Source organism: Zea mays, chromosome 9 (assembly GCF_902167145.1).
Source record: "Zea mays cultivar B73 chromosome 9, Zm-B73-REFERENCE-NAM-5.0, whole genome shotgun sequence".
In the NCBI taxonomy this organism is placed as follows: domain Eukaryota; kingdom Viridiplantae; phylum Streptophyta; class Magnoliopsida; order Poales; family Poaceae; genus Zea; species Zea mays.
The window spans coordinates 141,317,724-141,337,168 of NC_050104.1; the positions used below are offsets into that span (position 1 = coordinate 141,317,724).

A 19,445-nucleotide genomic window follows, 5' to 3' on the forward strand; every position below is an offset into this window, starting at 1 on the left:
AAAATTTATTTAAATACTTCATAATATTTTTAATAACATTTATGTCTATATTAAAATATTAGGTTTGTTATATAAATGAGATTTTTTAGGAACATCCCAGCAAGCTCGCCGCGGAGCCACGTGAGCCGTGAGCGCACCGAAACGCCCGCGCTAAAAACGGCCGCACGCATCCGAAGGCCACCTTGTGTCTCTGACAGCTGGACCCGTCCTCCCGATCGTCCCCACTTGTCACTGACACATAAACAGAGCCAGCGTCGGGGACCTTTACTGCCACAGAACGGAACAGAACAGAGGGGTGGGGGTCTTTCGCAACGCAAGTAGTGCTGGAGATTGGAGAGTGGAGACAGAAGGCAAGGGGGCCGTCGCAGAATTCGCGCCACCGCCCGCGATGGCTTCGTCCTCGAAGGCCTCCGATTCCTCCCAACGATCCAAGGTGCGCGTGGCCTTTAGATTCCATGCGTCCTGGTTCACCGGCCCGATCTCCCCAATCTGATTGGTTTCGATTATCTTCCCACTTCCGCTTCATGTTTCCCTGTTTCGTGTGCCCTGCAGCGGTCGGATCAGGGGATGGGCAAGGACGCCGCTGCCGCCTCTGTTGTCCCGATCCACGCGAACCTGACGCAGCTGATACGGCAAGTCCAATCGGGGCGCCTCGCGTACATCAAGGTGAGCGACTGCGCCCGTCCCCATCATCATGCAACTGAAATTTCGGGGGGAGTAGCGGCGGGTTTAGTTTTCTCAATCGGATGCGGCGGTGGATTGGGTGTTTGGCTCTCTTTGCAGGAGAAATTGGAGGTGAACAGGAAAACGCTGCAGAGGCACTCCTGCTCGCTGTTCGACGTGGCAGCGGCGGCGGAGGTGGCGTCGAGGGGCACCGATGGCGGCAACGCGCTGTCACAGCGCGCGGCGGAGAGACAGTGTGGGTCAGACCTGGCAAACGGGATAGGGGAGAGGGACGTGGTTTCCGTTCAGGAGGAGAACCTGGCTACCGGTACGCTCGCGCTCTCCAGCTCGGGCGCTACCGCGCAGCGGACAATTGTGCGGTTCGTGAAGCTGCCGCTGGTTGAGAAGATCCCTCCGTACACCACTTGGATCTTCCTGGACAAGTATGGTGCTGTTGCCTAACTTCTTCCTCCTTTCATCCTTTGATTACGTCCACTGGATAACCGATAATGCTTGCGCTTATACGATGTTCCAGACTAACATTGGAGTATTATAGTCATATGATAAAATATAAAACTTTTTAAAAGAACAGCAAATTTCCATACCCACTTTAGCTGTTAAAGCTCTATCAGCATCTGTCGTATTCGTTTTATATCTTTATCGTTGCACAAGTTATTGGTATTCTTGTGACCTTGTGTTCATATGTTTTCCAATGGGATGACCAAGGGCACTACTTTGTGATATTCATGGTCATTGTAAGGAGATTGGACTGTATGCGTGATGGGTCATGCAAGTACACTTGAGTTTATTTGCTTGATTAATTCTGTGAGTACTCATGTGATGCAACATTGTAGATATAACTTCTTAGAATAACTATTGCATCCTTTTTTTTCTTTTTGATATTTTACTATCTTTTAAATAACACAGCGCAGAAACCAAAGAATGGCTGACGATCAGTCAGTTGTTGGTAGGAGAAGGATATACTATGATACAGTTGGAAACGAGGCTCTGATCTGCAGTGACAGTGATGAAGAAATTCCAGAACCAGAGGAAGAGAAACACTTTTTCACAAAGGGAGAAGATCATTTGATATGGTAATATCCTCATTACAAATAATATGGTAAACTAAAGTAGAAAATATTTCAAATTTTAAGTAGATTATAAGCCCCCCCCCCCCCCCACCACACACACACACACAAAGTTATAACTTTAAGGTAAGATCCATGTATCAAAACAAGGCCACTACATCCACTGAAAGAAACCAGATGTGCGTTGCCTTAGTAAATTGGGTGGAAGGTTAGTTGCGAGGCCTGCTTGATATGCCAAATTTCCATATGTTTTTTCAACTCGAACATTATACATACCCTATAGGATTATGAAATATGCAGCATAGTATACTGAAAGTACAGTGGTTTAACACAAGCTCTACTGTACAGTTCACATTGTGTCTAAAACATGGAATTTAGCTAATTTTGCATACTGAAATGATAAATTCACCTTTATTTTTCTATATGAGTTCATGTTTATATGATTTTATGTAACTTACAGGAGAGCTACTCAAGACCATGGGTTAAACCAAGAGGTTGTTAATGTCCTTTGCCAGTTTATTGGTGCAACCCCATCAGAAATTGAGGTTCTCTACCTGTTTAATAAGATTTTTAAGTTAGTGTGCCCCTCCTTTTGTTGAACTTATAAGATGCCCAAAATTTGATAGAGACTCTGCTCTTTTCCTTAAAATGACAGGAAAGATCTGAAGTCCTATTTGAGAAAAATGAGAAGCACTCAGGATCTTCAGATAAGATAGAGAGCCGACTTTCTCTTGACAAAACTATGGATGCCGTTCTGGATTCTTTTGATAATCTCTTCTGCCGCAGATGCTTGGTACATTTCCACTTCTGGAATTCTGTTGCTTTTATTCCTGTTTTTAAGGCTGTGTTTTGCCTATTGGTTCAATTAAAATTTCAAGATTGAGATTTACCTGGTACATTTGTTCACTCAGGTTTTTGATTGCCGCCTTCATGGTTGTTCACAGAATTTGGTATTTCCAGTGAGTAACAGATCATTTTCATTTGAAATTTCTATTTTCCCCTGCCAAGTAAATGAAAATATTTTATTTGTCAGTGTGAGAAGCAACCCTACAGCTTTGACCCTGATGAAAACAAGAAGCCATGTGGTCATTTGTGCTACCTTCGAGTATGTCACCTCATGAATCAAATTTACTACCATATTGGATGCTCCTCCAATTCTAAATACTTGTTGCTTTAGCCTCTTTCACAATCGTCAAAATTCCTTTTTTTCTACAAGTATAACCGTGCTTATAAGAAAGAAGATGTGTTTATAATGTCTGCAACTTGCTGGGGATACCAGCTCATCACATGCTCTAGTGGTGGCACTGGCGGCGGCGGACACAGGCGTACTCGTCGGGGGCATAGACGGCGAAGACCCACTGGTGCGGCTGGTGTTGTGGACACCAGCGTCCCTCCCGAGGTGCTACCCCAACCCCCACCGGAGGCTGTTCGCGCCATTTCTCTGCCCCCTCCCCCGTTCCGGCGCTGCTTCTTCAAACGTTCTAGGAGGATTGCCCAGGCTGAGGATGACCTGCAGAGCGCTATTGTCATCTCCGTTGTGGGCATGGGGCGTTCTGGCTGTGCCGCGGAGGTCTCCGATGCGCTCGCTTCGAGATTTGATCTCGAGGGTAATGCGCTCGACCTTCGCCGGGTTGCACCGAACACTTTCATCGCCTTGCTTCCCAACGTGGAGATGGCTGATCGGTGGCTCAGTGGAGGTCAGTCACTCTACGTTCCTCCCCTTCGGATGCACATCAAGAGGTGGTCCCGTCAATTCATGGCTAATGGGGGAGGGACGCTGCCTCATCGGCTTGATATTGAGCTCCGTGGACTTCCGTTTCATTTGTGGGGTTTGCATACAGCCGAGCAGCTTCTCGATGGACATTGCCTTGTTCATGAACTACACCTTGACTCTGTTGGCGGTTCTGATCTGTCTACGTTCAAATTGAGTGTTTGGTGTGATAATCCTGAAGACCTGCCTTCATTATTGGATCTTCACGTGGAGGAGCCTTCGGTCCTGATTGGCGACGACCCGTCTCCCCCACGCACGGTGGTTTACCCAATTTCAATCCTTATTTCCCGCCCCGGGAACTCGCCGGAAGTGCTTCCTCCTCTCCATTTTTCGCCAACGCCACCAGATCCAGAGCGTCAGAATGAAGAAAGTGACCAGAATTCCAGAGGTCTGCAGAAGCGGCGTTTCAATTCCCAGTCTTCATCGGACCGCGCACCGGTTCACGCTCGCCTGGGGCCGCGCGTCCAACACTGCTCGGCGGCTGGCCGCGTTTTCCCTGCTGATACGGTTACTGCTCTGGTGACGCCTGCAATCCAGTCGGTCTCTTCCTTAATGGCAGTTGATGCCTCGCTTCCGACGCGGATTGACCCAGCTGATGATGCCTCGTTTCCGACGCTGAGTGCTCCAGTTGATGCGCCAGCTCTCCCTGTTACTTCGGTTGTAGGGCTGGCGGCGCCTGGACCTGCCTCGTTTCCTGCGATGGAGGGGCCAGCTAATGTGTCAATGCTATTGGATGCTTCGGGTGTTGTGCCAGCGGCGTCTGGCCCTGTTCTCGTTGCTGTTAATGCTGCGGATTATCCCCATGAAGACTGTTCGGAGTCCCAAGAATCTGCTTCTGCGCCTATTCAAGAGAAGTGCGGCCATTTATGCTCGGCGGCTGGCAGACCAGATATTGTCCCAATTGATGTTGGGGTTAATGCGTTGGTGGCACCTGCTAAATCCTCGGTTTCTTCCTTAATGACGGTGGATGACTCGTTTTCGAGGTTGGGGGGACCAGTTGATGCGCCAGCTCTCCCTGATGCTTCGGTTGTAGAGCTGGTGGCGCCTGGGACTACCTCGTTTCCTGCTGAGGGATTGTCAGCTGCTGTGCCAACACTCCCTGTGGCCTCGGGGGCAGGGTCGGATGTTGGTCTGGATTCTGCGGATTATTCACGTTTGGATTGTTCGGCCATGATGAATTGCTCCCGCATGGGGTCTGCTGCGCCATTGGTTCGGCCTGATATCCTTCCTGGACCCTCTTGCCCTCGATACTGCAAGCCCATTCTGGTTTATTCTAGGAGGGACCAGAGTCTGCAACATGATTTTGATTCATTGGCTGATAAGTCTGCCCCTACCAGTGGTAATGTCAATGTCTGTGATGTTGTTAATTCCATGTCTTCGGAACTGCATTCCCCTGGCACGCTCAGATCCTCTTTCAGTAACAAGGTCGTGAAGGCAGCTGCCCACATTTTACCTGCTCCTCTGGAAGTCAGACCTGGGAACCCAATTTCTCCAGCTGTGCCTCCACGTCGTAGTAGGCGCATTGCTGGGATTGGTGTTGAATTCCAGTCTGCCTTCAGTGATAGTCAATTCAAATTTAAGAAGAAAATAATGAGAGCGCTGCAGGTGATTGATGAAAACGAAGGCATCAGTCAGGAGGCCCTGGATAATTATTGTAGGCTTTTTGAGCAGCCCCTCCCTCCATCTCATGTCCAGGCCCTTGCTGCCCTTTTCGGATGGACACCCCCTGGATTGGCGGTGTGTTGAGCGGCTGTTCATGCCTCTATCCTGTTGGTCGGGTTCTTCTTATATTTGTTATCATGAATCCTTCAAATATTGTGTGTTGGAATGTACGAGGCCTAAATTCTAGAGCTCGGCAAGACTCTGTTCGTAATTTGGTAAACTCCTTTAATGCTAATGTGGTGTGTATCCAAGAAACCAAGATGGCTGAAATTTCTATGCATACCTCCCTGTCTGCTCTTGGGAGTAATTTTGTGCACAAATTGTGTCTTCCCTCAGTTGGAAATAGTGGTGGGATTCTTGTGGCCTGGAGGAATGAAATTGGTTCAGCCAGCGCTTCTCGGGTGGATCAGCACAGCGTGTCAATTCAGTTTAGTCCAAGTGATCATCCTCCTTGGTGGCTGACTTGCGTGTATGGACCTCAAGGCGACAGTAACAAAATTCAGTTTATGCAAGAACTTCGGGATGTGAGATCTGCGTGTCCTGGCCCCTGGATTCTTATGGGGGATTTTAATCTCATCTACAGAGATGAAGACAAGAGCTCTGGCAATTTTAACAGACAGCTTATGGAGAGATTCAGAAGGTTTATTAATGATCTGGGTTTAAAAGAATTGGCTCTGCATGGTCGGAAATTCACTTGGTCTAATCGCCAAGATACGCCTACTCTCGTCAAGCTTGACAGAATGTTTTGCTCATCAGATTGGGAGCAGCTGTTTCCTAATTGCCTTCTGCAGAGTGCTAGCACCGATGGTTCGGATCATTGCCCTTTGCTCCTTGGGCTCCAGGTTTTAACACATGGTCGCAGCAGATTTCACTTTGAATCTCACTGGACAAAATTGCCTGATTTTATTACAACAGTGGAGGCTGCTTGGAATTCTGTTCCCTCCTCCCCTTGCCCTTTTGGAACCCTTTCCAAGAAGTTTGGAGCCACCGTCAGGCGTCTCCAAAGCTGGTCCCAAAAAAGGGTGGGTCATATCTCCTCTCAGCTTGGGATGGCACGAGAAATTATGCACAAGCTGCAGTCTGCTCAAGATCTCAGACCCTTGTCAGGGCTGGAAAATTGGCTGTTGAAGCAGCTTGATGGTCATGTTGTGGCCCTTTCAACCTTGCAACGTTCTATGGCTCGGAGCCGTTCTAGGATTACCTGGCTGGCTGAGGGGGATGCTAACACTGCCTTCTTCCACCTCCACGCTAAATACCGCAAGGGCAAGAATTTTATTGGTAATCTGTTATCCGACGATGGTTTAATAAAGTCAAGGCATGAGGACAAGGAGGAAACTATAAGTGATTTTTTTCACAAGTTGCTGGGCTGTTCGTCTGATCGAGCTCATACTATTGATTTGGATCATCTCCAAATTCCTTCCCATGATCTCTCTTCGCTGGACAGCCCTTTCACGGAAGATGAAATCTGGAAAACAGTCCTTTCTCTACCTTCAAACAAGGCTCCTGGCCCGGATGGTTTTACTGGGAAGTTTTATAAGTCGTGCTGGCATATTATTAAAGGTGATATTATGGCGGCTGCTATGGCTGTTTGGAATGGAAATCGGGGAAATCTGGAACTTCTCAATTCAGCATACATTATTCTTCTACCCAAAAAAGAGGATGTATGTCATGTCAAAGATTTTCGGCTTATAAGCTTGGTCCACTCCTTTGCTAAGCTTATTACAAAGCTTTTGGCAAATAGGCTGGCCCAACACCTGGATAATATGGTTTCGCAGAATCAGAGTGCGTTTATTAAAGGCAGATCCATTCTGGATAATTTCATGCTTGTGCAACAGACAGCAAAGTTGTTTCACCAGAAAAAGTGTGCAAGGATCCTCCTTAAGTTGGATATCACCAAAGCTTTTGATTCTGTCTCATGGCCCTTCCTCCTGGAGGTTTTAAAGCATTTGGGTTTCGGGCAAATTTGGTGTGATATTGTTAGCATTCTTCTTGCTTCTGCCTCTTCCCAAGTAATGCTTAATGGTAAACCAGGTAGGAGAATTATTCATAGACGTGGTCTTCGGCAAGGGGACCCTCTTTCCCCCATGTTGTTCATACTGGTTATGGATGTGCTAGGCTATTTAATTAAGGAGGCTGCTAATGATGGTTTGATGGTGCCTCTGTTAGAAAGTTCAGTTCATAACCGTATCTCTATTTATGCTGATGATGTGGTGATTTTCCTCCACCCGGTGCCTCTTGAATTAGTAATCACCATGGACATTATCAGGATTTTTGGGGAGGCAGCTGGGCTCAAAGTGAATTTGGCAAAGAGCAGCGTTTTCCCCATCCACTGTACTGCTGAAAATCTGGATACCATTCATAATCTGCTGCCATGCGTTGTTGCCAACTTCCCCTGCAAATATTTGGGGGTGCCTCTATCCTTAAAGAAGCTCGGCAGACAACACTTTCAGCCATTCATTGATAAAATTGCAGATCGTCTTCCCTGCTGGAAAGCTGACCTGTTGACTAGAGCTGGAAGACTGATTATTGTCCAGACTGTCCTGTCTTCAATGAATATCTACTTAATGATGGCCATGGACCTTCCTTCTTGGGTTTTCAAAGCAATTGACAAGATCAGAAGGAATTTCTTGTGGAGAGGGAGGAAAGAAGCTTTGGGAGGACATTGCTTGGTAGCTTGGAACAAGGTTACAAGGCCAAAAGAATTTGGAGGCTTGGGTATATTAAATCTGCGATTGATGAATTGGGCTCTTAGATTACGCTGGCTCTGGCTGGAAAAAACCGATACTGACAGACCTTGGGCATCCTTTAAAATAAATGCTCATCCTTCAGTAAAGGCCTTCTTCTCGGTAGCAATCTCCTCGGTGGTGGGCAACGGCAGAAACACTTTGTTTTGGACAGATAATTGGATCGATGGACAAAGTCTATGTCAGCTGGCCCCTCATTTGGTCCAGATGGTCTCTTCTAGGGCTAGAATGAGGAATGTCCACGATGCCCTCATCTCAAGGAGTTGGGTCCATGATATTAGAGGAGCTATCACTGTAAATGTTTTGTCTGACTTCCTCAAGGTTTGGGACCTCACTACAGACTGGGTCTTAACACCAGATCAGGAGGATAAACATTGCTGGAGGCTTTCAAGCTCAGGATTATATTCGGCCAAATCAGCATATACCGGTTTCTTTCTTGGAGCAACAACTTTTAAACCCTGGAAAAGGATTTGGAAATCATGGGCTCCAAATAAATGCAAGTTCTTCATGTGGCTCGTGGCCCACGATCGCTGCTGGACAGCAGATCGACTTGCAAAAAGAGGACTGCCTCACCCTCAATTTTGTATACTTTGTGATCAAGAGGAAGAAACGATAAACCACTTGCTGGTTTCCTGTGTTTTTTCTCGGGCTGTCTGGTTTCAGATGATGAAATCTGTTGGGTTGCAGCATCTTGCTCCTAACCCTGCGTGCTCCTCCTTTGAAGATTGGTGGGAAGGGGTTGCTGCATTTTCTGCTGGTCCAGTAAACACAGGGCTGCACAAGGGCTTGAACTCTTTGATCATTATTGGTGCTTGGGCCATCTGGAATCACCGCAATAGCTGTGTTTTTAATGGTGTGCAGCCTAGTCAAAGCATGGTCATCAATTGGGTCAAGGAGGAGGCTCATCTCTGGTATAGGGCTGGAGCCAGGGATTTATCTAACATCCTTATGCTCCAGTAATTTCAGTAATTTCAGTGGGTATTCTTTAATTTTAGTCTCCATGGTCACGGGAGTAGATGTCTTTTGTTGTTGTTGATGTTAATTCTCTCCTTCTCCCTATAGCCTAGTGTTTGTGGGTTCGTGTGGAGTTGTACGAGGTTTCCTTGCCTCACCCTTTCTTCTTAATATATTGATACGCAGCTCTCCTGCGTTTTCGAAAAAAAAAAAAGAAAGCATGAGAAAATCACTAGTAGAAAGATTCTAGACTCAAAAGCAAACATGACACAGGCCACTGGACAAGATTGGAAAAGGAAAGGGGCTGTCTCCTCTCGCGCAACCTTTACATCAGCTCCTCTATATCTTGAGGCTTCTTTGTTCTTCAGGTAGTACACTAGTACTCCATTCCTGCCCATCTGTTCCACTTCCACCTTTGATATCTCGGCCAGCCCCAGTAAAATCTTCCATCTCTGCAAGTAGCTGCATAATTTGAATAACACTTCAGTTGGCGATTTTTTTTTCTCAACCTTTATTTTATTTTGAGTTGTCGACAATGCTCAAGTAATCACCGAAAAGAGAACAACTTCAGGTTATAATCTTTTTCCCCTAGTGTTTCATCTAGGAAATATTGCATGTTTGTAGGTGTCCTATCCTATCATAGTGTGTATTTGATGACCACCCAGCAGAATTTAGCTAAAACACAAAGGGAAAATACGACTTACAATTTCTGGCAATTACAGATGATGCATTTAGCATCCCCCTTTCCATTTTTTGTTCCAGAACTTTCAGCTTTAGGGTCATCCTATTGCTCCACAATTTCTTTCTTTTGCATAGAACCGCCTCATAAGGTCTTTCACCTATACATGGATTTGTTGAGTAAATCCCAGATTACTCCATCTTCCATAAGACACTATCTTCGTCAACATTCATTACCACTTCCTGTATTTTTTCAGCGCTCTGTAACTTCCTCTGCCCCAAAGGTTTCTCATAGAATCAAAAGGTGGAATAGTCATTTTATTCCCTCAACTATCTCCTCCCGAACTTCCATAACGACTGTTAGTCCTCAGTTTTCTTTTGGGCTCAGTTTCATCTTGGACTATCAAAGTGATCATTTCAGTTCTCAAACTTTGCATTTCTTGAAACAAGCAATCTGTTTTTTCTCTCCTGGGTTGATTCCTGTGTATAGTGGTTCTTAGTTTTTCTTGTTCCAGCCTCGCTCCGTCTTAGCTGGAGTGTTTCCTTCTCTTTTGTACATAAAATCTAACAGTGGGGGCTTCCCTTGCTGTTTTCCTGGTTAAAAAAAGGTTCAAAAAATCATCCATGAACTATCAAAGTGTGTTTCAGTCCTCATACTTTTCTTTTCAGCTCGACATCACACCTCGTCCTACGTGGAACACTGCACCATCATGTCTAGTCAGCTCCAGCACTTCCCGTGATTGGAGATAGAATAAAACAATATTCAAATAAAAACATCATTACCTTGTCAGCATAGATATAATTACCAAATAAATTAGATTAGTGATCTAGGATTTCATTACTATAAACGGTGAGCGCTGCTCTACTATCCTACTGTATGGAGTGGATGACGACGATGACAAGTGACAGTGTATTATGGTAAAAAAAACAAGTGACAATACATGTGAAATCAAGAGCCATTGGAGTGGAGAGTTGGCATATTGGATGGAGCAGCTATGCTTTTGAATGCAGCATAGATGGCCGTTATGTGCCAAGATGTGGTGGTGGTGAGCGGGCAGGTGCAGTGGATGCCTAGGGTTTCACAAAGGCAAGCAGAGCGAGGTGAACAGCCACAAGTTGGGCATCGACTGAACGGGGTGTGGTGTCTGTTAGCGGTATTGTGTGTATATAACTAAAAGTTATTATGGCATAATGCTACTCTCATGACACATGGTTTACCAGGACAATTGGACCTAGAACCCATGGGCCATGGTTGATGTAGCCAGAAGGCAGGCACACATCTCCACCTATATGTTTTTCTAAGGAATAGAAATGCTTTAAATAGACCCAAGTGCCTAATACCTTCTCAATTATTTAGTGCATTTATCCCATTGAGCTTGTATATTTCCATAAAGATTAGAGGCAATTACTTCACTGTGTGCCAGGGCTAACTTAGATTTTAGTTTCCCCAGTGGAGAGAAGGATTTAAAGAGATGCATGATGATGGTCTTGCTGGTGGTGCAACATATACTATGGAATCGGGAACTGCCTCACAGAGAGTTGATGTTAATGTTATGTATGAATCAGAAGATTCAAACCGACAGAAAGGCAACATTAGGTCCATGACACTAGTTGGAACCAGTGGATCAAAAATAATTTCTTCTGTCAGTGCGGAAGAAAGCACTACTACTCCTTCAGCAGATATCTCTGAAACAGAGAATGTATCCTCTGATTTGCCTCCCAGTAGTTTAAGGAAACACAAGATTTCAAAACATGGACCTAGGTACAGGGAGCATTCTCCTGGCAAAAGGCAGAAGGTTTTCACTTCTGACATTTCTTTTGAAGGCAATATAATGAATAAACTTTCCATTCCGGAGATTCGTGACACAAGACTAGAGTCCAGAGAATCTGGTGGTGATAAACTACGAATTCTTGACGAGTCCACTAAGAAGACTTCAAGGAAAGATATGTGTGGGGAAAGCCCAGCTACTACCATGGAAAATGTGGGAAGACAGAGTAATAAAGTGTCTTCAACAAAGAATTTCTTGGAGTCCACTCTTTCTTGTTGGAGTGCCTTAGAGCGAGATCTATACTTGAAGGGCATAGAGATATTTGGAAAGAACAGGTAATTATATGTTGTATGTAATGATTTTTTATATATTTTTAGTTTCCCTAGGCTTGTTGAAAAAGGAGTTCCATTATTAGTTTAATTTGATTCCCTAGTTGTATGACCTTTGTGTGCATTGGTCACAGCTGTCTCATCGCCAGAAACTTACTATCTGGTCTTAAGACCTGCATAGAAGTGGCAAACTACATGTATAACAATGGTGCAGCGATGGCGAAGAGACCTCTCTTGAATAAATCCATCTCAGGCGACTTTGCAGAAAATGAACAAGACTACATGGTATGCACTTGTCCTGCTAGATTGTGTGCTTTACCTCATCGTTTGGTATTCACTCAGCTCAGAAAAGTTAACAGTATGTAAACTGTTGGTAGCCCACATTGTTCTGAATTCAGCCTATTGCTATGCTGTTGTGATTATGTTTGTTATGATTGAGTAGGGGACAAGGTATCGCATACAATGACTTTTTAGTCATTGCATGATATTTTACGAGGGTTACAGATCAGGGTATTTTACGAGGATAGATTTTTTTTATCCTTTTGGGAATAACTTTGTAATATTATTGAGCCAACAGGAGAAAAGCCAACGATTTGCTACTTCGTACAGGTTCCAGAAAACAGCTAAAATATGCTACTACGGGGGTATGTAAATTGTAAAACAGCTTCCCTTTTGGGATCAGACCTGTTGGCTGTTGCCACCCATGTTACTAGATCCAAACTGGGGTCATTAGATCAATGGTTGGTATGTGAGTTTTGTTTTGGAGTATATAATAAATAAATAGACGAGAACAAACGAGGTGGCAATAGCCATGCATGCAGGTTCTAAGGCCTTATAGGCTGCTCTTCCCTAGTGAACACATAACAACATAAACTCATGTGCTTAGTTGGCTGGTTTCATCAACTGGATGTGCTTGTTTTGAACCCCATCTCCGGATGCTTTTGTGAAGCAATAATCAGCACCATCTTCTTGGGCTGGATCATTCTTGGTCTCAGTAGTTTTCTCCAGCAGCAGTTGGATGAAGTTCCTTGTCCACTTTCTTTTTCCCTGACTGAACCACCTGGTGGCCTGGACCAAAACTCTAGGTACCAGTGTACCACCATGCCAGAGGTCAGCTTTTAAGACCCTGGCTCGACAAATGAAGTGACTAATATATGGCCTCACTACCCACGCCACAGTCAAAACTGACAAGTAAAAAAATAAATAGATAACCAGCTGGAGTCTTTTCTTAGATTGGCTTGCCACCCTGTTAATTTTTCCTCTCTGTTTCATATGGTTTTCTTTTCTTTTTTATAAGTATTTGTACAATCCTTTTTGTATTTAAATATATTTCTTTCACTTACTATTATTACAGCTCAAAAAACTTTTTTTTTCTGTTGGCATTGTTATACTAGTAAAATAATATGATTGTTTGTCCTTGACTTCTAGGAGCAAGACATGGCTGCCAGAACAAGAATCTATCGTCGGAGGGGCCGCAATCGAAAGCTGAAATATACTTGGAAATCTGCAGGGCATCCAACTGTTAGAAAAAGAACTGATGACGGGAAGCAATGTTACACACAATATAGCCCATGTGCGTGCCAGCAAATGTGTGGTAAAGATTGCCCCTGTGCGGACAAGGGAACTTGCTGTGAGAAGTACTGTGGGTGCGTCTCAAGTTATGCTTTCATTTTTTATTGAGCAGATACATTTCTGTTGTTCCTTTACCCCTGTTCTCCTAGTGATTAAGTATGAATTGACAATTATTTAGTATATGTTTTACTAATGATGAAAATGCAGAGTAAAAAAATGATACTAATTTCATTTCTGAATCCTCATGTGCAACCAATAGGTGTTCGAAGAGCTGCAAAAACAAGTTTAGAGGCTGTCATTGTGCAAAAAGCCAATGCAGAAGCAGACAGTGCCCCTGTTTTGCAGCCAGTCGTGAATGTGATCCAGATGTTTGTAGGAATTGCTGGGTGAGGTAATCAGCACTGGTCTAATTAACAACCGACCTTTATGCATTCATGAACCAGTTAAAATAAATCATACAGCAGGGTCAAGACTCAAGAAACTGTAATTTTTGTTGACTGCCTATCTTGTTCTATTGTTGCATATTCAGATTACCGATTTGTACTATTATAGTTTGTCACAAATAACATGATGTATATTGTCTTCAGCTGTGGAGATGGTTCACTAGGTGAGCCACTTGCAAGAGGTGATGGTTATCAGTGTGGAAATATGAAGCTCCTTTTGAAACAACAGCAAAGGGTGAGACTGAGTATATATTCGCCGTGCTATTTGTCCCTTTGTATCACTGTGCTCTACTAATTCTAGCTGCATTAATTGTTTACCATGGACCAGATTTTGTTAGGAAGATCTGATGTTGCAGGTTGGGGTGCATTCATTAAGGTCAGATAACCGAACAAAATACCTCTGAGTGCGATACTTCCTTTCTTGTTCTGGCTAATTTTCCTTGCAATATGTAGAATCCTGTAAATAAAAATGATTATCTTGGAGAATATACTGGTGAATTGATCTCTCACAAGGAAGCAGACAAACGCGGCAAAATTTATGACCGGGCAAACTCATCTTTTCTGTTCGATTTAAATGACCAGGTGCTTCTTGCCCCTCCTCTCTTTCTTCATTGGATTGGAATATTTAATTCAAATCAGTAAGCTTGAATCCAATACTTTTTACACAGTATGTGTTGGATGCTTATCGCAAGGGGGACAAATTGAAGTTCGCAAATCACTCATCTAACCCCAACTGCTATGCAAAGGCAAGAATCGCAATTACTGAATAACATTTAGTTCTTGATTACCTTGCCCATCTTAAATTCATTCTACCTTCCAGGTGATGCTGGTGGCTGGCGACCATCGGGTTGGTATATATGCGAAGGAGCATATTGAGGCTAGCGAGGAACTCTTTTATGATTATCGTTATGGACCTGACCAGGCTCCAGCTTGGGCTAGGAGACCCGAAGGATCAAAGAAGGACGAGGCATCCGTCTCTCACCGTCGAGCACACAAAGTGGCTCGATAGCTGAAGAGTCGCTCCGGATGATACAATATGCAGTAAACTTAATACTTAATACATGATTCAGTCCTAGTTCATTGGTAGATAAACATGCTATATACTATCCATTAGTAAATAAACTCTCATTCATCGAGTTGGAGAATAAATGCGTATAAACATATGTGGACCTCAGGTCGGGAAGGTGGCAACCTTGTTAGTTTGAGCACCAACAGGTTCTCAAACTTGAGTGGCTATTGCTAGAGTATCAAATAATGGCTGCGACTATAGCCTTGTTTGTATATTTTCTTGGTGAGATGAAATAATTTGTCAAACACTCAAATGTACACTTTATTCCTGAAAGTATTTGATGATTCATTAGTAGTGTTACTAGAGAGCCTGATAGTAGGGTATTTGCATGTCACATTATTGGCTGCAGACTTCCGAGACAAACGTGATTGGCTGATTGTGCACTTGCGCCCTCTTTTCAAACTAAATTAACATTTACAAGGCAAGACTAATAAATATCCCGACCCAACAAAAAAAAAGAGCGGGCAAATAATTCAGTCGCTAACTTGTTACATCCTTTTCTTGCGGCGACAGTAGATGGTAGAATAACAGTTCATTCCATGTATCTGGGACTCCAGGAAGGCACCAGTGGCTGCAGTCCTGCTGGACGCTCGACGCGGTTAAACCTACCGTCTTCCGGCCATATACAGATGGGTGACCATCTATCCTGACCCCAGACAGATTAGTAACGTTCAGAACTGTCACAGGAGTCTTCATTTGCTTCGTGACCTGTTCCAAGATCAAGTTTCTCTCAGGCACCGGCCTAGCACGGGTGTCATTGAGGGGCAGCATGCTCTCCCTGCAGTGTCCCCCTGAATTCCACTCCCCACCACTGAAATTGACAACAACTAGTTACATAGACCTGCTTGCGCAGAGATAGCAACAGCTGCAGCAGCAGCTCTAATGACACTCGTGTTAGATTGATTAATCAAAGACCAAACCTGAAATGTGACGGGGATGAGCTTCGGAAGAACACTCGAGTTAGCTGTGGATTGATGTGACTGTCGACCCAGGATGCCCAGGTGGTTAGTGCTCTTTGGAAAGCGGTAGAGGCATCGAGATGGGGATGGACATGATCTCCCTCTTGATAATAGTTCACTCTGCAGAGTATATGTAATAACCAGATCTTTACTAACATGATTTAGTTATTCTTTTTCCTACAAGCTCTAGTTTTTTTTAAAAAAAATTAAGAAATAATAGTGTCAATGGTTCCAAACATTAATCAACACTCACCCAGACTGTGTTTTGTGATGTGACCACCAATGGGCAGTGTTGAACACAAGCACGTCAGCACCTTTCCATCTCGATGAGCTCCGATGGATGGTATCGATCCGTAGCGTCTTCATGCGCTTCTGCCCAATTCTCGCCTTGCTTTCGTGCACCAAGAAGTGCGTCACATGATACTCCACACTACAGTTGTAGTCCTGCACCAACCATACCAAGATGATTTACCAACTACAGTGCAAGCCTAGGTATCGATGAATGGACTACTCATAGTCAGATCAGATACAGCCATACATGAGATACTAACCAAGAACTTGAAGTTGTAGTCACCCTTCTCTTTAGTGATCCTGCGGCCACGGGTTTCATGAATCCTTCCAGGATCTGGGACAGCCGTTCTCAGCAAGCACATCATGGACTCCCACTGGTTCCTGTTGATGGAGTCCCCGACAAACACCAGTCGCTTTCCTCGCAGCGTCTCAAGCATTTTCCTAGCATCAAACCTAAGTTTTGTCGCAAGAAGTTAGCAAATAGCAAAATTGTTGTGGCCGACCCACCTCCAAACTCCTAAAGAACTAACGAATTGCAGTAGTGCAAACAAATACCTTGGTATATTGCAATGGTTAGGTCGCCACCTCCACTTCATGTATCTTTGATCCGTTCTCCCATTTGCTCCACAGCTGAATCCTTCGTCTATAAAAGGGCATGAGTCACTCGTGTAGAGTGGATAGGTCTCGTCATCAAACACCCAACTTCCATCATAAACATCACAACGTTTGGTATCGCTTCGTGTAGAATCCATTTTGCTCGTGACCGCTTCTTCCTCAATCAGATTAGGATCTTGCTTATTTTGATTGGCTGGAGCTGGAGCTGCCAAGGAACTATTGTTCCCCGCTGAAAGATGCGAGCTTTCCAGCTGCTCCACTTGCTCAGAAGCATAAGCTGCTGCTTGTACAGAGGAATAGCGCTTATCCCCCACAACCACAACATCGTCTTGCACGACGGATTCACCTCTCACCTGCATTGCAGCTTCATCATCCATGGACAAATTGACGGCTGTCAAAGACTCTGCTCCCTCCGGTCTCACCATTGACGCATCTACTTCCTGTGACGAAGAAGCACTGCCAGCATTTAGCTGCGTCTTTGTTTCCCAACCAACGTGTTGCCTGCTACCCTCGGCCAAGTTTTCCTTCCGAACAGGAAATTTCCCCAACTTGTCGGCATCTCCTCCCACACCGGTTACTTCTTTTTCTTTAGCATGCATAGCCAAATCCGAGGTTCCAGTAGAGTTATTCCCAGCTCCTGCAACCTCTTGCGCCTCCAAAACCTTACCAGTCGCCGGTGCTCCACCATTTCCTCCTCCAGTAACCGCTCCTTCCACCTCCATTGGCGGGCCCACGCCCCGAGCGGACAGGTCTCCGGTAACCGCGCGGCGGGCTCCATCCGCCACTGAATCTCCACTCCCGTGCCCACGGACCGCATAACCGGCCTCTGCTGCCAGCGCCACCGCGCCGCCCATGGAACCCCCACCGTTCCCAGGAGGCGGCAACGGTGCAAGGGCCGCGGTGGAGGTGTTGGGCATGGCGAACGAGGATGAGGTGTTGGGCATGGCGAATGAGTATGAGGTGTTGGGCGTGGTGAATGGGAGGTTGAGGGGGCGGCCGTGGCGGATGGCGAAGAGCGCGAAGAGGAAGGAGAAGAGGAGGGAGGAGGAGGCGAAGGACAGTAGGAGGAGGCTCTTGGGACTAAGAAACTGATACGGGGAGGAGGAGGAGGAGCTCCTCTGCCTCTCCATTGCTCTGTGCGGCGGGGAGGAAGCAATGGGACGGCTAGTGCGGCAATGGCTAGCCGTGCTTGCGGCTTCCGTGTAATAATAAAGGTGAATGAAGGAGTTGGAGTCGGGAGTCTGTGTAACGGAAACGGAACGGGAACTTCGGGTGTTGTGGAGTAAGTGTAATTGTCTGCCCCCACTCCCCAGCCAAACCACTTTCCTTGGACATTCGAAGACAGTCAAGGCAGTCGGCATCGCTGCTCACATTTTAGCCACCCCACGTCAGCAATAATCTATACAACCAGGGTTCACAATTTCGTTTGGACTGTTCCGAATTTTATTTTGTTAATCGAAATTTGACTTTTGTATTTTTATATTTTAGATCGAAATCCATCTAAAACCGGACCAAAATTCATTTTTTGTTAATAGAGAAAACAAAAAAAATCCCAAAATTCGATGATCTGGCACCGAGAAAGTAAACCGTGACTGCAAACACTGTTACGGTCTAGAATTTCATTTTATGATAATACCATAAAAAAGATTATATACAACTCAATAAAATCATTTGATAGTTCGGTAATATTTGTTAAGATTCGCAACAGAATTTGATATATATGCACTAAATAACACGGTACATTCAAAAATTAAATTTGAAGATTATGTTAAATTTTTTGCAATTTATATTATAAATAGTTCAAATCGTTATATTAATATATAATATAGGCATAAAAGTGACTTAGGATACTATTTATCTAGCTTTTTAGCCATCTTGTTTTAAAAGTTGTAAATGACTCGGTTATATCCTTATTATCTACTACAAAGAGAATATGTTGTTTAATGAATAGTACACGACAATTATTAAAAATCATCATCCATCACATATCTTAAGTTTTTTTTTGCTCAAATTATTATAGAAAACACTAATTTTGTTATTTTAATGGGGTTGTCAACTTGTCACGGGTGTTTGGATATAAGGACGTCACGTCTGATATTTGGATGCTAGTTAGAAGTATTAAATATATTCTAATTATAAAATTAATTAACATATGAGGACTCTTAAACAGTAAGACAAACCTATTAAGGCTAATTATTCCATGATTCTTCCTTGTGATGCTACAGTAAATATTTAATAATTATAGATTAATTAGGCTTAATAAATTTGTCTCGCCATTTAGTCTTTACATGTGTTGATCTTTAGGGTCATCTATTTTCATTCGTCCAAGTCCATTTGTGCTTGTTTTGAACTATATCTAAAACACTAACATATAATGTTAGTTCAAATGATTCTGTCGGTCGTCAAACATCAAAACATAATTATCATTTGGCATTGTCCATTTTGCTTATAATGGCGACATAGAGGGCGTGGAAACTCAAGGAAGTTGTGTATGAGTTGAGGCTTGCTCTAAACACCAAATTGTTTAAAGAATCCTGCAGTGATTTGGGTAGGTGCTTTTTGCAAACTGCATAGGTGATCTGCATATGTTCTTTGTGAAGTGCTCAAGGTTCAAGCCTAGTGTTTAGTGAAATTTGCATATCTATAACACTCGGTGCTTGCATGCACTATTATTGGACACGATAGACCTTGTGATCCTGTGAGGTCATGCCAATTGTGCTTGTGGTGTAGCCACCACCGTTGTACTAGAGGGGATGAGATCTATGATGTTTTGACTGGAAGCTCGATAATGACAGTAGTGAAAAGAGATATAGAAGAGACCGTCTTGAAGACCTACTT

General features: G+C 44.2%; 2 protein-coding genes across 16 annotated transcripts; one reads left to right on the top strand and one right to left on the bottom strand.

The window, feature by feature from the left end:
* Positions 1–217: 217 nt before the first annotated feature.
* Positions 218–15,042, top strand: LOC542659 (enhancer of zeste 2). 15 transcript variants are annotated; one of them, XR_004852510.1, is made up of 17 exons: positions 218–433; positions 553–666; positions 784–1,106; positions 1,596–1,757; positions 2,212–2,296; positions 2,407–2,544; positions 2,663–2,710; positions 2,785–2,856; positions 11,003–11,664; positions 11,793–11,943; positions 13,087–13,304; positions 13,490–13,616; positions 13,818–13,908; positions 14,002–14,049; positions 14,127–14,255; positions 14,342–14,419; positions 14,494–15,030. XR_004852510.1 is itself a non-coding variant. In XM_008660804.3 (17 exons), the coding sequence occupies exons 1-17, from the start codon at positions 389–391 to the stop codon at positions 14,680–14,682; spliced, it is 2,676 nt and encodes an 891-aa protein (XP_008659026.1). In that variant the 5' UTR covers positions 218–388; the 3' UTR covers positions 14,683–15,042.
* Positions 14,979–17,818, bottom strand: LOC103639219 (protein trichome birefringence-like 6). The gene is made up of 5 exons (XM_008661991.4): positions 16,548–17,818; positions 16,253–16,445; positions 15,955–16,145; positions 15,663–15,821; positions 14,979–15,553 (listed from the first exon to the last, which is right to left on the bottom strand). Exons 1-5 carry the CDS (start codon positions 17,735–17,737, stop codon positions 15,223–15,225), a joined length of 2,064 nt encoding a protein of 687 aa, XP_008660213.1. The 5' UTR covers positions 17,738–17,818; the 3' UTR covers positions 14,979–15,222.
* Positions 17,819–19,445: the final 1,627 nt, after the last annotated feature.

What these genes read in the sequence shown, in the direction of transcription:
- LOC103639219 (XM_008661991.4), bottom strand. Translation starts at nt 17,737, where the DNA reads ATGGAGAGGCAGAGGAGCTCCTCCTCCTCCTCCCCGTATCAGTTTCTT. An exon ending in AACCATTGCAATATACCAAG is followed by an intron (nt 16,446 to 16,547) that starts GTATTTGTTTGC and finishes GACAAAACTTAG; the next exon opens with GTTTGATGCTAGGAAAATGC. An exon ending in ACTACAACTTCAAGTTCTTG is followed by an intron (nt 16,146 to 16,252) that starts GTTAGTATCTCA and finishes TGGTTGGTGCAG; the next exon opens with GACTACAACTGTAGTGTGGA.
- LOC542659 (XM_020543849.2), top strand. Translation starts at nt 389, where the DNA reads ATGGCTTCGTCCTCGAAGGCCTCCGATTCCTCCCAACGATCCAAG. An exon ending in ACTTGGATCTTCCTGGACAA is followed by an intron (nt 1,107 to 1,595) that starts GTATGGTGCTGT and finishes AACACAGCGCAG; the next exon opens with AAACCAAAGAATGGCTGACG. An exon ending in GTCATTTGTGCTACCTTCGA is followed by an intron (nt 2,857 to 3,030) that starts GTATGTCACCTC and finishes TGGGGATACCAG; the next exon opens with CTCATCACATGCTCTAGTGG.